Source organism: Copadichromis virginalis, linkage group LG3, assembly GCF_057382275.1.
Source record: "Copadichromis virginalis isolate Kocher_CV1m ecotype Utaka linkage group LG3, C_Virginalis_male_GT1.1, whole genome shotgun sequence".
Taxonomy (NCBI): Eukaryota; Metazoa; Chordata; class Actinopteri; order Cichliformes; family Cichlidae; genus Copadichromis; species Copadichromis virginalis.
The window spans coordinates 32,271,780-32,292,745 of record NC_140620.1 but is presented as its reverse complement, the minus strand read 5'-3'; the positions used below and the strand labels follow the sequence as shown (position 1 = coordinate 32,292,745).

Below are 20,966 nucleotides of genomic sequence, written 5' to 3'. Positions count from 1 at the left end.
TCAAAAATAAAATAAAATCAAAAGTTACTCTGTCACATTTTTGCTGCACCAACGTGTCAAACGTAATTTTTGGGGGGAAAAGGGGGAAAGGGAACAAAGATCCTTCTGGGAAAGAAGGGAAAAGAAAGAAAAATGCAGTTTTGTTGTCACACATCCATCGTGGCACCATGAATTGAATATATTCTGCTTTCATTTTGAGGTACTTCTTAAGACAAACAAAGACTAAATGTAAGATTTGTTTACGTCAGTTTTTTTCTTTTTTTTGTCTTTTTCTTTTTTTTTTAAGCTGTGTTGCACAGTAGCACCATTGTTTTAGTTGTAGTTTGTTTTTCCGGAAGACAATGCACCATTGGAATTCCAACTCATCGTGACTGCCCCCACCCGCTGCCACACTTGTCTACTGTACGTCCAATCGTCTCTCGTCATCGATGGGCGTCTCTCCACCTCCTGGCAGTGGTGTGTTTGCTTGGTGGCATGCATGCCGTTACGTGCGCTTCATGCAGACTGCACAGCGGCTCACACGTGTCCGTAGGCTACCTGCCTTGTAGGTCTCAGACTGGGGCTTTCTGTAAGAGCCATAAGTATTAAGATGGTTAAGAGAGGGTTGATTTTAACGTGGGTCATGTAAGTACTGCATTATACACATTCATATATACATTCATTATACACATTATTAGGTACATATGTTCAGCTGCTCATTACTGCAAATATTTATTCAACAGCAACTAAAATTAGGGAAATAAACATGGCAAAGAAGAGTCGCAAAGAATTTCAAATTGAGCAAAACGGGGAAGAAATGTGATTTAAGCAACTTTGAACATAGCATGGTTGCTGGAGTCAAATGATCTGGTTCTAGAGTTTTAGAGACAGGTGAACTACTGAGATTTTCCTGCAAAACTCTAGTTTTTACAGAGAATGCTCTGAAAAAGGAAATATCTATTGAGCGTTCCTATCAGCTCAAACCCGTCTGGTTTTAAGCTGATAATAAGGCAAAGTTAACTCAAATAACAACTCATTGCATCCAAAGTTTGCAGAAGAACATCTCTGAATGAGCTCCAACGGCAGAAGACCACACCAGCCAGATGCCACTCGAGCCAGCTAAGAACAGGAAACTGAAGCTACAAGTCACATAAGCTCACCAAATTATTCAACAGAAGACTGGAAAAAATCTGCCTGTTCTAATGAGTCTTAATTTCTGCGTCACTATCCAGATTTTAGGGTCAGAAATTGGTGTAAATAACATAAAACCATGGATATATGGTGTGAGGATATTTTCTCATCAATAAACTTTCCCCTTTACAGACGTTTGCACATGAATCCACACCTGAACATCTCAGAAGTTTCCACGGTGGCCAGCCAGAAGCTGTAGGAGTTGGCATAGAAGTTACATGTCCCTCTGCCGTGGCACTCGATGAAAGGGGAGCTGCGGAACTCCTCCAGGCAGGAGCCGGGGGAGGCGAGCGCCTGACCGGAGCCCTCTGCACCCGCACTGGTGTGCTGTGGGGAGAGAAAGAAGAATTAGAATTGTAGAGAATTTGTTTTTTTAGTTTTCTTAATTAATGAACTCCTTCTGAAAGGGGGAAAAGGCAGAAGATGGGGGGTGCTGGTCACATGTGCTGTGCTGGTGTAGTTGCAGAGAGGTGTCTACCACCAACCCAAATCATAGCAGTCGACAGATTTTAGTCCCACAGGCCTAGTGACCTCCTGGCAACCACTGGTTGCTATGGAGGAATGTGTATTGCTTGCTTGGTCTCAAAGAGGTGCACAGTGCTGCACTATAAACTTGCATGCAATTGTTTGGGTTGCTACCAGACTGCAGCTGTTGCCTAGAATTTGAATAGACGTTTTTCACTTACTAAAGGTTGTCCTATCATGGCAATCAACTTTACTTCAAAATGTGCAAAAGGGACCATTTGGTAGCAAAATGGTCTCAATTTCAGTTTTATTTCTATAGTGCCAAATCACAACACGACGCTACTACTGCTACCACTCAGCGAGCAGCAGTGATACTTTTGCGACACAAATGGAAATAAACTGAAACTGAGTGTTATTACAGTGTGGCTCTCACTTTGTAAAATATGATTAAAATAGACAATAAGGAGGGTTTGTTATAGGACATGCCAACCATCTGACTGACTAGTCACTGCCATGTGAGAGTACAGCACGCTCAGTTTTTCAGTCTGATCCACCCACCGTTTGTCATGTCCAATCTCAAAAAAAGCAAGATTGTTGTCTTGATCTTTTAAAGACAGTTGATGAGGAAAACCAATTACTGTAATTTACCGGTACAGGCTCCTGTATTTTGAAAACAGAAATACACACTATGCTACTCAGCTTTTGTGTATCGGCAAAAGGATTTGGGGTTTTGGAAAGCAAGGTTCTGCTAGGAGATCCAGCCAGTGTGAGATTTTAGCCAAGGTGGGGATGGAAGTGTCTGAGTGTGTGTTTGTTTTTTTGCGTGTGTTATTTCCTACCATCATAAAGGAGTATCCAATCCACAGTACTTCCCAGTTTTCAGGGCAAGAAGGAATCTGGATAGTCTGACTGTGAATTGCAATCACCATGGCGGGAGCTTCACAGACTCTACATCTGGATGCACAAACATAGGAAAACACAAGATTTACACACTTCCCTGAATTCGACAGTACTGCCCTTCCCTCCTCCCGTCATACCTGCTGACATGAGGCCTGATATTCTCTCCCACGAAGGGGGCCATGTTTTCGGGCATGGGTCTGTCTGTTGACAGCCAGTAGGAGTAGTCGTTACGGGATGCGAAGTTGCAGACGTTGTTGATATTGCAGAACATGAAGGGCATGGTGCTAAATCTGCGCAGGCAGCTACCGGCTGTGCCTGAAAGAAGACGGTCAGTTATATGAACTGCTTTCTGACAGCTGTCTGATACAATGCAACTTCTAGGTAAAGCCTACCAAGGTCCTGTCCGTGTGCCCGCTCGTTGCCCTGCACGTACAACAGAGAGTATCCGTTATAGATAAACTTAGTTCCAGTGGGGCACTCTGGGTCATCGGTGGTCTGGCTGTGGCGGGTGATGAGGAAACCGTGAGCAGCAGAAACTGATCCTGGGACACCGGGAGGACCTTGTGGGCCATCCGAACCACGGGGACCAGGGTTGCCAGGCTGACCTGTAATAAGGGGAATGTCTGTATTAGCAATGAGAAGCCTCAGGGCAGCAACAGTACCAGTATCCACAGAAACATCAAAATCTCAGCTAAAAGCTCACATAACCATTCCTATGACTTCCAAAGCAAAAACAACAAACAATTAAAAGAGCAGCTAAACAAAAAGGTGTAAACAAAAAGCAGAGATGCCCCCGTTCACCTGACAGCATGTACATGGACAAACAATGTCTCTGCTGAAAACAGACATCTCTCAGATACCAACACTGCAAACTCTCATCATGTTCCAACCAAACGTCACTAAACCAACAGCAAAAGAAGAACAAAATTACATTAATGTTTGAAAAACATTACCATGAATTCTGTCTAACCTTTAATCTCAAAACTTAAATCCATCGTGATAACAGCACATTTCCTCAATAACTCCATTTCCAAGTGTGCTTTGAGAGAAGTTTCCCATCAAAAATAACCACGTTCCACCTTATTAGCTTATTTATGCACAAACACATTACATGCAAGTTCACTACTGTGTACAATTGTAAACTCCAGCAGTTTTATCCTTCCACAGATAACATCCATATGTTGATTCATGGTTTTCTTGAGTTTCTGGTCTACTGCAGCATATTCTCAAAGGTGTAATAGAGAACAAAATAGGCCATATCAAATCCTCTGTATTTTTGTTCCATCCGAATTTCCTTATTAGCTTGTTCGCTTTATTTTGATACGTAGACATTTTCAAGCAGTAACATCACAAAGAACCCTGGGTCCTAATAGGTTAAACTTCTTCTTTTACCAGCTGCTCCCTTTAGGAGTCACCACAGCTGATCATTTGCCTCCAATTCCAGCCTATCTCTTGGACCGTCCTTTGTCACAACAACCCTCTGTGTATTCTTCTTCACTACATCCATGAAGCTTCTCTGTGGCCCTCCTCTTTTTCTTCAACCTCCATATTCATCCTTTGTCCAGTATATCCTTTTATATCCAGTAAATCTTTGATCAGCAAATAAATAAAACTTTTGGCCATGACAGTACATACACTACTAATAACGTTTACTCTTTGTTTAACCAGGGATAACATATAGAGTAGGTCAGTGATGAGACTCTCTGCCTTACTTACCAGGCTGACCTGCCGGACCAACGTCTCCCTTCCTGCCGGCAGGTCCGTTGAAGCCAGGAGGACCATCGCTCCCAGGTCCACCAGGGTCACCTTTGATGCCTGAGACCAGGAGGCAGGAGAGGCAATGACTCCATCAGTTTTTTCCACCTTAGATCATTTTACTCATCACGTTCACATTATATTACCCCGCATATAAAATTGTCATGGTTTCTATATTGTACAGCACTTGTGTGAGAAGAGCCTGTGAAAAGGGTTGTATACTTTCTGAGTCAAAGATAATTCATGACAAAATGTGTGACTTACAAAGTATTGCTTTTACTTTTAAAATTCACTGTGTAATCTGTCCCCTAGCATTATGGAAAATGTTCAAAATATTCGGCCTCGCTATCAGAAGTAATAATAGTACAAAACCTTATTTTAGGATCACAGATGTGGCCAAAATTTACTCCGAGAAATCATATTGTCAGTATTTATGGAAATACAAAATCCCTATTTAATATGTATTAAATGCAAAAATTGAAAACCTCTTTCCTCAAAACTATAAATATCTGTAAAAGTACAGTATAGATAGCTTTGTAGGAAGTGCTTCCCCTTTGAGAAGAGCAGCATAATCATTTGATCCTGATCCTGTGTCTTTTATGTTATTTTTATCAGTTCCCATCATAGAAACTATATTTACTTACCTGAGCCTCCAGGTTGGCCAGGCAAACCAGGTGGTCCTGGAGAACCAGGTAGGCCCTGAAGACCTGGGGGTCCCCGTTCTCCCTTTAGCACAATGGGAGGCGAACCTTCACCGGGATCACCCGGAGTGCCTATTAACACGAGAAAATTCTCCTGTTAGCGCACTTGTCTGGGGGTGAGGCGGAGGGAGACAAAATAAAGCAGCAGCACAGATTTTTCTTTTGAAGGTAGTCTCACGTCTCTTCACTCTAGAAGAAAAGGATAACATGTTGACCTACCCCGTTCTCCAGGTAATCCACGATCTCCAGGAGGGCCACTGGGGCCAGGATATCCAAGATCACCCTTCAATCCTGATAAAAACAAATCTTTAGGCTCTGTTCACAATAAATGCTGAAGACTAAAATATGTTTTTGTTTAAAAAAAAAAGAAGCACAAATAATGTTATTGTGAACAAACCAGGGAATCCAGGAACACCAGGCTGTCCTGAATCTCCCTTTATTCCAGCGGGGCCAGTAGGACCAGGTATGCCCTGAGAAGAAAGGGTTGTAGAGATATTGTGAGCTCAGCTAACGAAGGACAAAGAAATACAGATGTGCATTCTTTTGGAGAAGATAATGAAGTAAATGTAAAACAGGGTGTTACCGGATTTCCTGGAAAACCAGGATCTCCCTTCTGTCCGGGGATGCCAGGAATTCCAGGCATGCCAAGAGTACCCTTTTCTCCCTTAACGCCACCAGTTCCTGGGAGTCCACGAGGACCTTGTAGGCCAGGTGAACCTTCACACGCAGAGAATGAAAGGTCAGATGTGATAACATAAAAACAACACAACATTGTTGATTATGTGTTTTTTTTCCCCCACCAGGGTTTTGATCACATTTGGATTTTAATTAAGCAATTAAACAAAACATTTTTGGCTGATTTACTTTTATGCTTTCTTATGGGTCTTCTTCTGATGTGAAAAATTCTTTGCCCCCTTCCTGATTTCTACGTTTTTTTGACACATCAAATTGTAATATCAGACAAAGATAATCTGAATAAATACAAAATGCAGTTTGTAAAGATTCGTTCAATTTCACTAGTCACACCTAGGCTGCTGAAATTACTTAAATCAGTCTGGAAAGGTTTACAAAGGCATTTCAAAGGCTTTGGGACTTCCCAGGGGTGGTCGACCTATCAAAATTAATCCAAGAGCGCATCAATGACTCATCCAGGGCGTCACAAAAGAACCCAAACAACATCTAAAGAATTGCAGGCCTCACAGTTCAGAGTTCATGATTCAACAACTGGGCAAAAATAGCATCCATGAGGGAGTTCAAGGAAAAGACCACTGACCAAGAAGAACAAAAGGCTCACACATTTACAAAAAGACATCTTGATGGACTTCAGTCAGATTGAGATGCTTTGGCATGAAGTCAAATAAGCTGTTCAAATTTTGTAAACTCTCCAATGTAGCTGAATTAAAACTTTACTCCAAAGAAGAGTGGGCCAAAGTTCCTCCACAGTGATGTGAAAGAGTCACTGGCAGACATCACAAATACTTGATTGCAGTTCTTGATTGAAATGTTTGGAAAATTAAATCATTATTTAAAAACTGCATTTTGTGTTTATTAAGATTATGGTAAATGGTAAATTTACCATTTACACGGGTGATGGCAGCTACGTTGTAGCCACAGCCACCCTGGGGCGCACTGACAGAGGCGATCTTTATTATTATCTTTGAAACATGTAAGTGTGAAAAATGTGAGAAAGTATTTGCGTGGTTCTTTCTTTAAATCCTTTGGGAAACCTTGCAGACACCAAACTGAAGAGTTTTATTTTCAGACTGTGTGTTACAGGTGTAGTAATGGTGAACCCTGAGACTGATTACTGGTTACTATGATTGCCTCATTTGACAGAACAGGATAAACACACATGTATGTTACTGGTAACTAAAAATCATGGTAGAGAAACATTTTAAGAAGATCTTCAGGTAAAAACAATCCCGAAAAACAGTAAACTTGCAACTTGACTGTGTGTAGGTTTTTATGGTTATAAGTCCTGGGTGAACTGTCCTGTGGGGTAAAGAAAGGATGAACTGAACACTCAATTTATAACATAAACCGTCACACAAATCCAGAGCTTAGGGCCGGGGTTAATTCATCTTCAGATCATTAACAGTTTTGTCATACAGTTCGGTCCCAATGTTTTTGGACTATTACACATTTTTGTACTCTTGCCTCTGCACAACAACACAACTACTGTATTTTCCGCACTATAAGGGGCACTAAAAATCCTTTTATTTTCTCAAAAATCAACAGTGCGCCTTATAATCCGGTCTCAGATCAAGAGCTTTTTCTCTCTTATGTACTTTTTTCTTCCCATTACACTGGTACAAGATTTTTCCCCCCAGAGCTGTGCAGACACTTTTAGATGTTTTCTGGCAAACTCTAATCTTCTTATATTAGTATTCTTGACCTGGCTTAATGTTGTATTTGTCACAATATATGAAGGGAACAGGCCTCACGGTGCAATTGGACTGCTTTTCAGTCAATTGTTCAATTACTTTTGAGCCTCTGAAAAATTTGGGTCTGTGTATAAAAATGACTTCTGAGCAGTCATTGCAAAAAAATAAATAAATAAAAAAATTAAACCCATAGAGCTAAAGCTGAAAATCTGCACTTCGATTACATATTGATTATCTGATTCAAAACCCACTGTGGTGGTGCACAGAGGAAAAGTGAAGTGGATTCACACTTTTACATGCTTTGAACTGAGAGAAATTGATGTGAACTAACCCCGACCCAGCATGAAACTCAGTTTATATGGTTACATGTATCAAACCCATCAAACCACTGGAGTCTAACCTGGAGGACCTAGGGTTCCCAGAATTGCCAGGCAAACCGGAGCCGGGATAAAGGAATGGGGCAACAAAGAAGAGCAGGTTTAGACAGAGGTAGGCATCAGTACAGAAACACAGTCATACCTGACAAAGAAAGAGGTATTTCTCCTTTACTGAATAAACCATGGGGGCTATTCGGCTTGATTTAATTCATGCACAATGATGTGGTATGTTAGCGTAAATGCTAGTTGTCTGGTTTTAAATAAGTTGCTGTTAAGCTTTTACAAATGACACTGATATGTATTCATATTTGACATAATTTTTATAGTCAATCATTAACATGAGAACCAACAACAAACTAAGATAATGTTAACTGGCACTGTTAACCTTGTTTAAGTAACTCTTTGATAAGCGACAGCAGGATTACCATATGCCCTGTTTTTTAACCAGTGAGGTCTTCAACCAGTTATTGGTTTTGGGCTTTTTAACAGGTTTTGCAGGCAATAACAAAACTATAGCTAATAGCCTAACAGCCTTATCTTTCAAAGATAAAAAACAAAACCCCATTAAACTACAATATATACTCAATACATAATGCTTAAATATAATCATACACAATGTGAAAACGACTAAGGTGAGTTAGTTATATGATGTGTTTTTGTATTTAAATTCTGTGGTGCTGATACATTCTGAATTTGCTGCAGCACCTACATGTGACCCAGATCATCCACATGCTGATTTGTGTTGCGATTATCACGATCACACTTGAAGAAAAAGAAAATCTTTAATAGTGGCTTACTTGTAAAAAAAAGTGCATTATGCTACCATCAGAGTGCATGGAAAGTGAAAAGAGACAGTTGTTAGGAGGAAATACAGAGGAGATGCAGTGATTTATCATCAATTTGTTCCTAAACTGATCAGAGAGACGTTAAACTCGGTCAGTGCTGCTGTAGGAGACATGCAGGAGAAGTCTGGATGCTGTTGATCTGACCTGCAGGGCCTGTGACGCACAGATGCACGAGTTGTCACGCGAAGAGGGTCCGCCACACCAAAGCAGGTGGGACCAAACCACAGGAAACAGGAGTAACATGTAATAACATTGTGTCACCCTGACAACCCCCAAAACCTTTTCATGTAGCCTGATGCAGGGCTGGATAGCAGTTGGTTCTGACAATTGCTTTCAAAAGATGTGGCTTTTAAATAATGGGTGATTTCCAGTAAATATACACTCACTGCCGCTTATTAGTTACACCTTGCTAGTACTGGGTTGGACTCCTTTGAGCCTTCAGAGCTGCCTGAACTGTTGATAAAATCAGGATGAATCCATGGTTTCATGTTGCGTACTTTTTAAATCTGACCCTACCACCTGAAGTCTGCAGCAGAAATCAAGAGTCAAGAGCCAAGCAGTGTTTTTCTGATCTTCTGTTTTCCAATATTGGTGAATCTATCTGAACTGTAACCTCGGTTTTCCTGTTCTTATGTGACAGAAGTCACCCAGTATGGTCTTCTACTGCTGTAGACCATCTGCTGTAGACCATATTTTTCTTTTTCAGGAGAAACTGTAAACCCTGGAGATGGCAGTGTGGGAAAACCCCAGAAGTTTATCAGTTTCTTAAATACTTGTGTGGCACCAACCACCGTGCCACATTTAAAGTCATTTAAATTAAATTTCTTCCACATTCTGATGCATACTTTAAACTTTCAACTATGCCTACATGCTAAACGCATTGAGTTGCCGCCATCGGCTGATTAGTTGAATTAGTGTACCTAATAAAGCGGCTGATAAGTATAAATAAAACCTGCACATCTACTTTTATCTTTTTTTTACATAAAGAAAGATCACAATGCTACAAATTTGTTTCGGTTGCCTGTTATTACAGATGCTTCCATGAATTTGAGAATTTTTAAACCAAAAAGTATCTTTAAAAAATAGAAGAAATAGTTAAAAACAGGGATGTTTTTCTGAAAGGGTTTGTCAGGAGAGTCCACTCTGTCCAGCACTGTATGAGACTTGTTCTCAGTGTGTATAAACACACACACGCATGTGTGCTTTTGTCGGGATGAACAGTGTCCATGCAGATGGCTGATTGGTGAGACAAAACCAAAATATGGCAGCAAAGCCAGAAACAAACCAACGACAGCTCTTATCCAGAATCAAAGGGTTTTTGCTCTTTATGCTAACAGGGTAAATGAATTACTGCAGCAGCAGTATTTTTGTCGTCATCGAAACATCTTTAATGACAGATTCTTGACTGGATCAGAGATTTTGGTTTGTGTCTGCTATACTTGTTTGAAGTTCTCTTTTTTTCAGAATGGTTCACAAACATACAAAGACACACACTGATCACAATGGTCACATTAGAGGACAAACACACACAAATACACACAATTCAGTGCTGTGGAGAGATGAATGGATTACAGCTTTGCTAATGACCAGATCAAGAGAAGAGGACAAGGGGTGAGGAGACATGAGGGCGTATTGGTTTGTGAATAAAAACATTTTTGGATGATGATGAAGACACAACAATGTGGCATAAACACATGCACTTTTTGGGACGTAGTCATAACCCCAGAGGCAAACAGTGATTGGTGTGTGATGAGGTGAAGGAGGAGAACACTAACATTTACTCATGAGGGTGGTGTTGACAATAATCGGACAGGTGTGTTGCTTCTCATACTGGTGGTTTGATTGGTGCAACAATCTCCCATGCAAATCAAGGAGATGGAAGCGTTCACGTTTAAAGTGGAGATTCTGCCATTTGCTGTCTGGTTTTCTGGTTCCCTACAGGATTGGGTTAGTGGTTCTGAACTGGGAACCACAGGCTGGTATGTCCAAACCATGTTGTCTAGTTTGTCTACATCGTAGCATTTCACCAGCAATCCATCAGTGTTTGGGCTATTTAAGCCCATATAAAGAAGTCGAAACACATTCTTCTTTTAACGTACTTGTCCCACAGCTTTTTATTTACAGGAAGTGGCCCATTGGTGTGACAAGACTTGTGGATGGTTGATTGATTTCATAGTAATTTCTTCGTCTTACCTTTAAATCAAACATTTTACACTGAAGGGAAGCATTATTCAACAGAGATATCCAAAGAATCAAGTAATCTGCATGATGCCTATGGGGCAATTGGTTGTACAGCCATTTTCCTGCAAGTCTTGTGATGCAGTCAAATGCAGTGAGGCTGATTTTTCAAAGTTAACATTAGGTTTATGGGTAGGAACGGAAGAATCCTCTCTGTGGTCACTGATTACACAGTATAGTTATTATTAATACAATAATCATCTGAAAACCAGGCAGCAAATTCTAGTACTATATGTGGTGATAAATACTGTCCATGTCCCTTACCTGCTCTTCCAGGTAATCCAGGGGGTCCTGTGGCACCTTTAGGGCCTGGCAGAGACAGCCCAGCAGGCCCAGGAAAGCCAGGGGCACCTTGTTCACCAGGGCCACCAGGTGAGCCTGGGTCTCCTTTAGGGCCGGGAAAACCAGGGTTGCCGGGTACACCAGGAGGACCTGTGTCTCCCTTGATACCTTAGCACACAGAGACACAAATTAGAGAATGTTGAGAAAAAAATGTAACTAACCTGCAAAACCAGCAAAAAAATCAATAAAGAATACACAGGTATGAATATATATGTACTACAGGTGGTGGTAATTCACCTGGCAGTCCTGGACTTCCAGCAGGACCTGGACCACCGTAACCTGGAATTCCTGGAGGGAAAAGTAATGAAAATATTTATTTTTGAGTAAAACAACGGAAAGCAATTTAGAATGTACAGCAAAATTACAGTTCCTGTAGATGCCCTGTGACTCACCTGCTTCTCCTTTGACTCCAGCTGGTCCTGGAATCCCATCGCGACCTGCCTGACCTTTCTCTCCTGGTGGACCAGACTGTCCTTGTGGACCAGGTTCTCCTGGTCTACCTGGAGCTCCTGAGCTACCTGGGGTACCGGGCACACCGTCAAGACCCTTAGGACCGGGGATACCAGGAGGACCTGACAGGAGAGTAGAAAGAGAAGATCGACCCTTGCTTTGCTTCAATGAAAAGAAGTCCCATTAACACAAAAACTGATCATGATCGACATACGATACTGCCACCTCAAAGGGAATTCCTGGTAAAATAAAAAGTAATATTAGTAATAAATTATCGCAATAAAATTCCTTTTTCACTCTGATATAAAATACATGTGCCTGACCAACGTCTCTCATCCAAGGTTTAATTTTTCTAAATGCTTGAAATGGTAATGTGACAGACTCCTTCTCTAATTCCTTGAATTCTCAAAGTCGACTCCTTTTTTTAAATTTGTTTTGGTCCAGTGAAGGCAAAAACGTGTCACCCTCTCCAGATTTACCAGCCAGAACCATTAATTGTGTTGTATTTTAATGCTGTTTTTTTTTCTTATTGCCTTAAAAAATTTATAATTGTATCTTTAATAGATAAAATACTGCCGGGTTCTCAAACTCCAGTCCTCGAGGGCCGGTGTCCTGAAACTCTTCCATGTGTTCCTGCTGCAACACACCTGAATACAATTAGTAGGTCATTAGCAAGACTCTTATAGAACTTGGCTGCATGCTGAGGTGGCAATTCAGCCATTTGATTCATGCTACAGCAGCTCATGAGTGAATGAACATGGTGCAATAAAAGTACTTTTAGAAGTACATGTTTCCAAATACTTTTGGAACATTTTACGGGTTAGGGTTTGACACTTCAGCATGCAGTCAAGTTCTATACTCTTGCTAATGCAATGCAGTTGCAGTTTAATATCAGCAACTTATTTCAGCTTTTCATTCTTCTTTTCTACATCTGTTATGATCAGACTTACCTTGGAATCCTGGGAGTCCGGGGTCACCTTTATCGCCTGGTCTTCCCGTCACACCTGTGGGACCTGGTAATCCCGGGTTTCCTTTTAGGCCTGGATTTCCTGGGTACCCTGGCAGGCCTGGATCACCCTACAAAGGATGTAACAAAAACTTTTAATGTGCACCAAAATATTATTTATAATAATAATATTTGCCTTTTTTACCAGGAAATCTGAGTGGTTGGATTATGCACCTTTTGTCCGGTTAGTCCAGGTGGTCCGACGCCAGCAGAACCTGGCTCACCTTTGGGTCCTTGGTTACCAGGTGGTCCTGGCTGTCCTGGGGATCCTGGTATACCCGACACTCCTGAAACACCTTTCAGCCCTGGTGGTCCTGTGTGTTCATTAAAGGGATAAGTAGCAAATAAAGTTTAACAAATGTTTTAAAAAAAGAATGTCATTAAGATACAGAATCAGGTATTCTCTTCCTTAGTAACACTAACCAACACACCAGTGCATCACTGGTTTGTGGGCAACCAATACAGGTTTTCAGAACTTTGGGCACCACCATCTTGCTTTGAAAGCCAGAGTGTATGAAAATGGGACTAATAATACAAGGATACTATGTAAACACTATATTAAAAAAAACATAACCTGTTTCATTATTTGTCATTTGTGTGCTCTACATGAAATGATAGTTGAAAAGTCAAATAAAAATGATCATCGTGATATATCAAAAAAGAGTTTTCATTATAAATTTAGTAGGAAATATTTACTGAGTTATTAAATCAAGTGATAAGCGAGCACATTTTATTAAGACTTCAATTAAATTTAACTTATCGGCCAAACAAGTCACCTTGTTTGGCCGATGGCTGGCAGTTAGAACGAATGCCGGTTTAAGTCTGTTGCTCTATAGCAAGTTACAACATTTAATAAACAAGGTGTAGACCTGAAGGATATTAATTTGTATAGGCATATTTCAACACACAACACTGGCCTTTAATTACTAACATCTACAGCAATAAGGACCAAAGTTTTGATAAAAAGCACCTGGGATTCCCATGTCTCCCATTTGGCCTTTAGGTCCTGGAGACCCAGGAATACCTGGACCTCCTGGGCGACCAGAATCTCCCTTAGAACCTGCAAAAAAAATGAAATAGCATGTTAAAAATCTGTTTCTGTCTGTATTTATGTATGTACTTAGTATGTATGCATTAGGGGTGAATTCATACCTGGAGGTCCAGGGCGGCCAGGACTGCCATCTGTTCCTGGAAACCCAGGGTCACCAGGGAGACCAGTAGCACCTTTTGGACCCGGAAAACCTGTTCCACCTGTAGAAAACCAATATGTAAGATTTAACTCAAACTTTTTACTCTTTGAGGGCAGTGAAAATGTTTTCATCTCTACCTGAAGGTCCAGGATCTCCTTTTTGTCCCTTTAAGAGCTGCGATGGAACACTGGGTCCTGGCGGTCCCTGGAGGCCCATGTCTCCCCTCTCTCCTTTAGCACCAGGACCACCTGGTGCACCGTCTCTACCTGGAAATCCTGGTTCACCTGTGTAGATGCATCAGGCAGGCCCTTTCATGAGTAGCTGCATACTTTTAATCCAATTATACCAACAACAGAGGTCACAAGTTACTTGAAAATGATAAATTACTTCATATTCTTTATATTATTTTTTATAGCTTATGCAACCAGATTCCAGGTTTTTAATAGATTTTTTGCTGTAGGAAAAATATCATTCTGCATATGTCAATTTAAAACAATAAGTGTTATCATGCATGATTTTTGTGGTAAGTATGGAGTGTGTCAGTACCTTTAAATCCAGGAGCACCAGGTCCTCCTGGGGCTCCCGGTCCTCCAGAAGGTCCTGGAGGTCCATTGGGACCCATGTCTCCTTTCTGACCTGCAGCCAGGCCGGCATTGCAGAGGAGAGAAAGTTAGAATAATCAATAAACCAAAGTAAATATTTAATTACATACAAGAAACATAAAAATGTCTATTATCATTTAGTCAACTGTTTCTAATTGCTGGTCTGATTTAGATTTTCTGATAACTTTGTGAGCTAACAACAATTAGCTAGCCTACAAGCTGCCTTTATACTAAGTTATGCAGACATTCAGCCAGTCTTTTTGTAGTTAGTAAATGCTCTAAATGATCGACTGCATAGAGTCATCATGACAGCTTTTTGTCCTTTGCTTTATCAACTTGTGACATATAATGCTTTTTATTGCTTTTCAAGATACCAATATAGCTAATGTTATTCATTTACAGCCATATTTCGATGATTGAAGAGTGACAGCTTACCTGGCAAGCCAGGCAAACCATCGCGACCAGGTCCTCCAGGTGGTCCTGGGGTTCCAATAGTACCTGGAAGACCTTGATAACCTGGAGCTCCTGGGTCTCCTGGTGGGCCTGGGATGTCTAGACCTGGAGGGCCAGGGTCTCCTTTTGGACCATCTGATCCTGGCAGCCCTGTAAAGATGATTATTATGACTGTCCTCTTTTCATTTAGGAACAACATTTGAACTGTCAGGTTAACAATAATTTGAACATTTTTACTCTCCACTCCCCTGGGCGGTCAAGATTTTGAGGGGTTGTCCTGGTTCCCACTTCTGCAATATTGGAAACAGTGCTTCTGGATTTGCAAAGTAGGAAGGAGTGGTTCAGCTCCAGGGTTTATATACATAGAGTTTGCTCTATGTGTGCTTTTGGGTATATGACCACACCCCTAACCTGTGGGAAGCATTTTGGAAGAATAAAGTATTGGCGCCCAATGTTACAAGCTATTCGGTCCCTTTGTTCTAATAATCAGGGTTTGGGTCATATTGTAAGTTAGACTTACAGTCCAACGTTCTCCAGACTGGAGAATGTTGGATCCTCTGGGCACAGCCAAGGAGCAGAGTGTTTCTGATTCTATGGCTTCAGAAACACCACCGATCAGTGAACTCCATCTTGCACCAGAGTGATTTGTAATAGTGGCTAGGATGAGAATTATTTCTTTCAAGTCTGAGGCCATGTAGAACCTCAGCTGTACAGTAGATTCGCTACTTCTGGCTGGCAGTGAGTTACTGCTCCAAGTAAAGGGGTTCAAGAATTCTGGGTTACGTTCGAGAGTGGAGGAAACTCTAAGCTAAAGACTGACAGATAGACCAATGTGACGTCCGGTTGTCAGAGCTGAGCCTGAAAGTGAAGTAGTCAAATTATAGAAATAGGGTTGAGCAATGTTCCTGCTCTTGTTATCTGCCTGGGATAACTACTAAAATCCACCTGGATGAGGTGTCTCCTGCATATCCTACTAGTAGGAGAGCCCAGAGACAGAGCCTAGAGATCAGATTATGTCTAACATCTTAAACTGCTGACGGTAGAATGGATATTCTGTAATGCTGAGTTTTCTCTTTTCAGTCAAACCTTATGTGACTTACCTGGTGGTCCCATTGGGCCCGGAGGTCCTGGGAGACCTGGTGGGCCCGTTCCACCAAAAGAGGGGGGTCCAGGGGGGCCACGAGATCCAGGTGTACCAGGTGTACCAGGCTCGCCTGCACAGACAGAGAATAAAGTATCAGCTCAAAGTTCTGGCCTGGTGTCATTTTGTTCTAAAACAATCACACAATCTAAAGAGTACCTTTGAATCCTGGAGCTCCATCAGCTCCAAGCCGTCCTGACAAACCGGGGTTACCAGGGAAACCAGGATCTCCCTTAGGCCCAGTGGAACCTTTAGGGCCCGGTGCACCCGTTAAACCAGGAGGACCAGGAAGTCCAAGACCAGGTTCACCCTGTCACACATATAACCAAAAAGAGCGTCAGGCACACAGGGAGGGACGAACAGTACAGTTTAGGACAGAACAAGAGGCATTTAATGAAAGCTATTAATGCATAACAAAATGTGTTGCTTAGAGAAAATTGCTTAATATAAAAAATCTGTCATTTTCAAATTGTAAGGATTATTTTATCCTTGTTATTTTAGCCTTCTACAGATAATAATGTTAGTAAAATTGGTATACACAACTATCCAAATATATTAAAACATATATATACACACACACCTTTGGTCCAGGAAATCCCAGCTCACCGGGACGTCCATCTATCCCTGGTCTTCCTGGTCCTCCAGGGGCTCCTGGTTGCCCGCCAACACCCGGGAATCCTGGAGGAGGAAAGAAGTGAGTGTGAGATGAAGAAGGTAACAATGACACAAAAAGCAGAGAGTATGTAGGGAAGTACTCAGAAGAAGTTGTTAAAGAGAAGAGAATGTAAATAGAAGTGGACAAAGGAAGACAAAACAGCAGAGGTAGAAAGAGCAAAGGAAGACAGATAGAGAACAGTTTATCGCTATCTTTGCCTTTTGGTCCTGGAGGTCCTGGCAGTCCAATGCCTGGGATTCCAGGTTCACCCTTCGCTCCCGATAAACCGGGAAAACCAGGCTGTCCAGGCTGACCTGGTATACCTAACAAAGGGAAATGACCAAATTAGGCAATCAGGCAGCATGTATGTTACTTTAGATACTGTGAATGGAAAGTATATTATTTTACAACAAAATAGTGACTCGTGTACCTGGTGAACCAGGCTGCCCAGGCTCGCCATCCCGACCTCTTTCTCCTTTGGCCCCTTTCTCTGTCATTGTCTGACCAGGTTCACCCTTAGTTCCTTCATGATGACAAAATGCACAGATAAAAGGTTGGACGCTTTCAGTGAGCAGACGGCAGGAAAATTGGACATGAAATGGATGTCAAATAGCCTGTGGGAAACATCTATGTCCATTCTATTTTGCTATGTTTTCTTTAAGGTAACTTAAGTAAAATCATTTTCAAAGTTCAGTATCAAGACCTCTGCAGGAGATTTTAGGCAAGTTGTGGAAAGAAAACTTTTTGATGCAATGAACAGTACATTCCAACTCAGGCTATAGCTTGACGATATACTAAGCTTTAAATTTTTATAGCTAGAACCTCAGAGATAAATAATGTGAAAATATAAATTAGATCAACATATAATTTACTTTGCTGTATTGTGAGACACAGCACTGGTCTAATTTGGTAAGGTACAGTGGGGGAGATAAGTATTTGATCCTCCTAGAAGTCAAACAGAATTCTGGCTCCTATGGTTGGGTGTGTGCCCATGTGCACACGGATTACAGTCAATAAATAAGATACAGCTGATCTGAGTTTTGTGTATAAAGCACACCTGTCCACAGAATCTAAATTTTCCATTCTGACCTTTCCATCACCATGAGCAAAACGAAACGACCATTAAAGGACGAATGGGCTAAAGTGTTATATTAATTGTTGGTGATTATTAGGAAATGGAGGAAATCAACCTCAGCCTGGAGCTCAATACAAGGGGTAAGGATGATTATAAGAACGGTGATTGATTACAGGACAGGAGGAGCTTGTTAATGATCTGAAGGCAGTTGGGGCCACAGTCACCAAACACCACTGGTAACCAGTGTTGGGCAAGTTACTTTGAAAAAGTAATTAATTATAGTTACTAGTTACTTCTTCAAAAAAAGTAACTGAGTTAGTAACTGAGTTACAATATTCTAAAAGTAATTAATTACTTGAAAAGTAACTATTGCGTTACGTTTAACCCTCTGGGGTCCAGGGTATAACTGGCCATTTTAACTACTTTTGATTTTCCCCACATTTTACCTTTAAAAACTATTTTAAAGGTAAAAACTACTATATGATAACTTATGGCAAAGGGGTGGGATTAAATAAGTGTTTACTTCTTCCCACTCCCTTTCAACGTGTAAATGAATCAGAATGGTAGCAATATTGAAATGTACTGACTTTTGTATAGTATTTTTTCTCTCTTATTTTCTTTTCTAAATGTACCTGTATATTGTTTACATGGTTGAAATGAATTAACAATCAATCAATCTACTTTGCCTTGTTTGGTATCATCCTTTTCAGCACAACCTCACGTGTCTGAATTTACAGTTATGTTTTCATTTTGACATACTGTATTAACACAATTGATCTAAAATCAGACAAAAAACATAAAATCAGTGTAGAAAAAGTTATTTTTTACTGTAACAACCACAAACATGTTTAATGAATCATATTTAATAACTTTTAAATGCAAATATAAATTGTCAGTTTTAAAATCCTATGCACAAGTTTTGCAAACAACAAAGTTATTTGCATCCATTTACCTTTTACCTTGATTTAAAAAAAACCATTTCAAACTATTTACAGAACAATCAGCTGTTCTGCATTCAATAAGATGCCACACAAATTATTTGTGCCACTCCAAAAAAATAATTTCTGTCCACTATAAAGGAGAACATCACAGCCTGATACCTGCAGGTCTGACAGCAGCAGGTGTATCACTCCTGTTTCTACCTGGAGACAGCAGCCGCCTCATTGCGCAGCTGCTTAAAGCTGTAGCGTCCAGATTACTTACAGCTACTTCCATGCAACTGATATAAGATGCGGTAAGCTGAACACAGTTTCAACCGTTTGTTTGTTGAAACATAGTAACGGACCGCATTTTCTTGTTAGTAACCGTAACGGCGTTGTAACGATACGAATAGTAATTAGTTAGATTACTCGTTGCTGAAAAAAGTAGCGCTGTTAGTAACGCCGTTACTTGTAACGCCGTTATTCCCATCACTGCCTGTAACACACTGTGCTGTAATGGGTTGAAATTCTTGAGCAGGGAGACCCACAGGGGCCTATAATAATCGCTCCCCGGATATGCTACAGCACAACACATAAGGTAATTTTGTTTATTTTATTATGTATGACTAACTTGTATTTCATCACAATAGCTCTCATTGAATATCTATCTATATATATAAGGATAAACGTAAAATGATTTTTTTACCTGGTGCACCAACAGGTCCCGGTCTTCCTGAGACACCCTGGATACCTCTCTCTCCACGAGGTCCTGGATTTCCAAAGCCAGGAAGACCTGGGGGACCCCTGTCTCCTGGATTACCAGGGAAACCTGGCTCACCGGGGAGGCCTCGTTCTCCTTTCACCAACAATGAGCCCTGTCACAGTTGCAAATACATTAGTTGGGGTTAGAGGGGTTTGGGTTAATTCAGATAAATAATGAACAGACTGAGTGGAAGTCACTCACAGGAGCTCCTTTAGGCCCTGGAGGCCCAGGGGCTCCGTCACGACCAGGTGCCCCATCCAGACCGGGCAGACCAGGTGGTCCAGGGAAACCAGTGTCACCCTTCTCTCCACTCAAACCATTAACTCTGATGGGATCACCTGGATCTCCCTTCTCTCCATTTAGGCCGGGAGGACCTTGAGCACCAGGAGGACCCTGGAAAGGAAACAAGCAAGATGTCTTGATGCTCAATCATCCAGGTAAGGAAATCCCCCAAAATTGATTCAGTTTACCCAGACGTAGCCTTTGCAGTCGGAAAAACGTAAAACTCTACGTCCAGGTGAACAGAATCAATTTTTTGGGAAAGAAGCAAGAGCCAGGGACAGGGAAGTCAAACAGAGAAATTAAATCAAAGAATACCAAAGAAATAATGGCGTTTTTTATGAAATCTTATTTTTCTGATGAAAAAAAATCGTGAGCAACACATTAATTATATCAGTTCCACAATGATAATCACCACTTTTGGAAAGGAAAAGTAAGAATACTCACGCTGGGGCCGACAGAGCCAGGTGTTCCTGGAAAACCTCTGTCTCCCTTGAAACCTTGGGTGCCAGGAGGTCCTGATGAAGAAAACAAGAGGGACCATAAAAACATCTGTCCTGAGGTCTACTAAACTTCAGTGTCTTTATTGTCACATTTAATGTCATTACTGAAGGACCACCAAGCAATTTTAATCTGCTACTGTGGATTCAGGAAAGTTTGTTAATATCACCTGACGGAAACAAAACTTTGGGGGAGGGGTCTTACCAGGAAATCCAGGAGGTCCTGGAGGTCCTTGAGGTCCAGGGATGGGATTGACGCTTCCTATGCAGTTCACACAGGTGTCACCTTTCTCACCTAAAAACACGATCAGATCATTAATGTCACTTTTTTCTGCAAAAGGCTGCAGGGGGAGACCGTCTTATGCACTTCTTTGGGAGATTGGGTGATATTTCAGCAATCTGACAGGAGTCATTTATTTTGATTCTATCTTAGACATTTCCCCACCTTTCTGTCCTATCTCTCCAGGGAAACCTCTTCCTCCTTGTGCACCAGGAACCCCAGGAAGTCCTGGTATGCAGTCTTGACCTGAGGAAGTGCCTGGAAGTCCACGGGGCCCTGGCGGACCAGGGGATCCAGGAGACCCTGCACGACCTGGGGGGCCTGGCAGAAAGTTTCCTGGAGGGCCAATCTCTCCCTTCTGACCTCGCTCTCCTGGGAAACCTTGAGGTCCAGGAAAACCCCCACTACCGGTTCCTGTGAATCCCGGTTCTCCTGGAGGGCCTGTCAAACCTGGAGAAAGGAGGTTGACGTTTCA

General features: G+C 41.5%; 1 protein-coding gene across 1 annotated transcript in view; it reads right to left on the bottom strand.

Moving 5' to 3' along the window:
• Positions 1-227: 227 nt before the first annotated feature.
• col4a5 (collagen, type IV, alpha 5 (Alport syndrome)) overlaps positions 228-20,966 on the bottom strand; it is a 66,430-nt gene continuing 45,691 nt past the window's right edge. Inside the window, exons 20-49 of the mRNA XM_085450704.1 lie at positions 20,657-20,941; positions 20,417-20,506; positions 20,159-20,229; positions 19,634-19,825; positions 19,376-19,544; positions 17,105-17,197; positions 16,893-16,997; positions 16,600-16,697; positions 16,179-16,329; positions 15,979-16,092; positions 14,861-15,028; positions 14,370-14,459; positions 13,961-14,107; positions 13,786-13,884; positions 13,604-13,693; positions 12,808-12,947; positions 12,578-12,704; positions 11,570-11,749; positions 11,415-11,465; positions 11,100-11,285; positions 5,575-5,708; positions 5,389-5,461; positions 5,211-5,282; positions 4,935-5,063; positions 4,252-4,350; positions 2,928-3,140; positions 2,673-2,850; positions 2,475-2,589; positions 1,325-1,497; positions 228-566 (exon numbers count right to left, since the gene is read on the bottom strand). Of these exons, the coding sequence (XP_085306830.1) occupies positions 485-566; positions 1,325-1,497; positions 2,475-2,589; positions 2,673-2,850; positions 2,928-3,140; positions 4,252-4,350; positions 4,935-5,063; positions 5,211-5,282; positions 5,389-5,461; positions 5,575-5,708; positions 11,100-11,285; positions 11,415-11,465; positions 11,570-11,749; positions 12,578-12,704; positions 12,808-12,947; positions 13,604-13,693; positions 13,786-13,884; positions 13,961-14,107; positions 14,370-14,459; positions 14,861-15,028; positions 15,979-16,092; positions 16,179-16,329; positions 16,600-16,697; positions 16,893-16,997; positions 17,105-17,197; positions 19,376-19,544; positions 19,634-19,825; positions 20,159-20,229; positions 20,417-20,506; positions 20,657-20,941 (3,914 nt within the window). The 3' untranslated portion in view covers positions 228-484. The remainder of the gene's footprint in view (positions 567-1,324; positions 1,498-2,474; positions 2,590-2,672; positions 2,851-2,927; positions 3,141-4,251; positions 4,351-4,934; positions 5,064-5,210; positions 5,283-5,388; positions 5,462-5,574; positions 5,709-11,099; positions 11,286-11,414; positions 11,466-11,569; positions 11,750-12,577; positions 12,705-12,807; positions 12,948-13,603; positions 13,694-13,785; positions 13,885-13,960; positions 14,108-14,369; positions 14,460-14,860; positions 15,029-15,978; positions 16,093-16,178; positions 16,330-16,599; positions 16,698-16,892; positions 16,998-17,104; positions 17,198-19,375; positions 19,545-19,633; positions 19,826-20,158; positions 20,230-20,416; positions 20,507-20,656; positions 20,942-20,966) is intronic.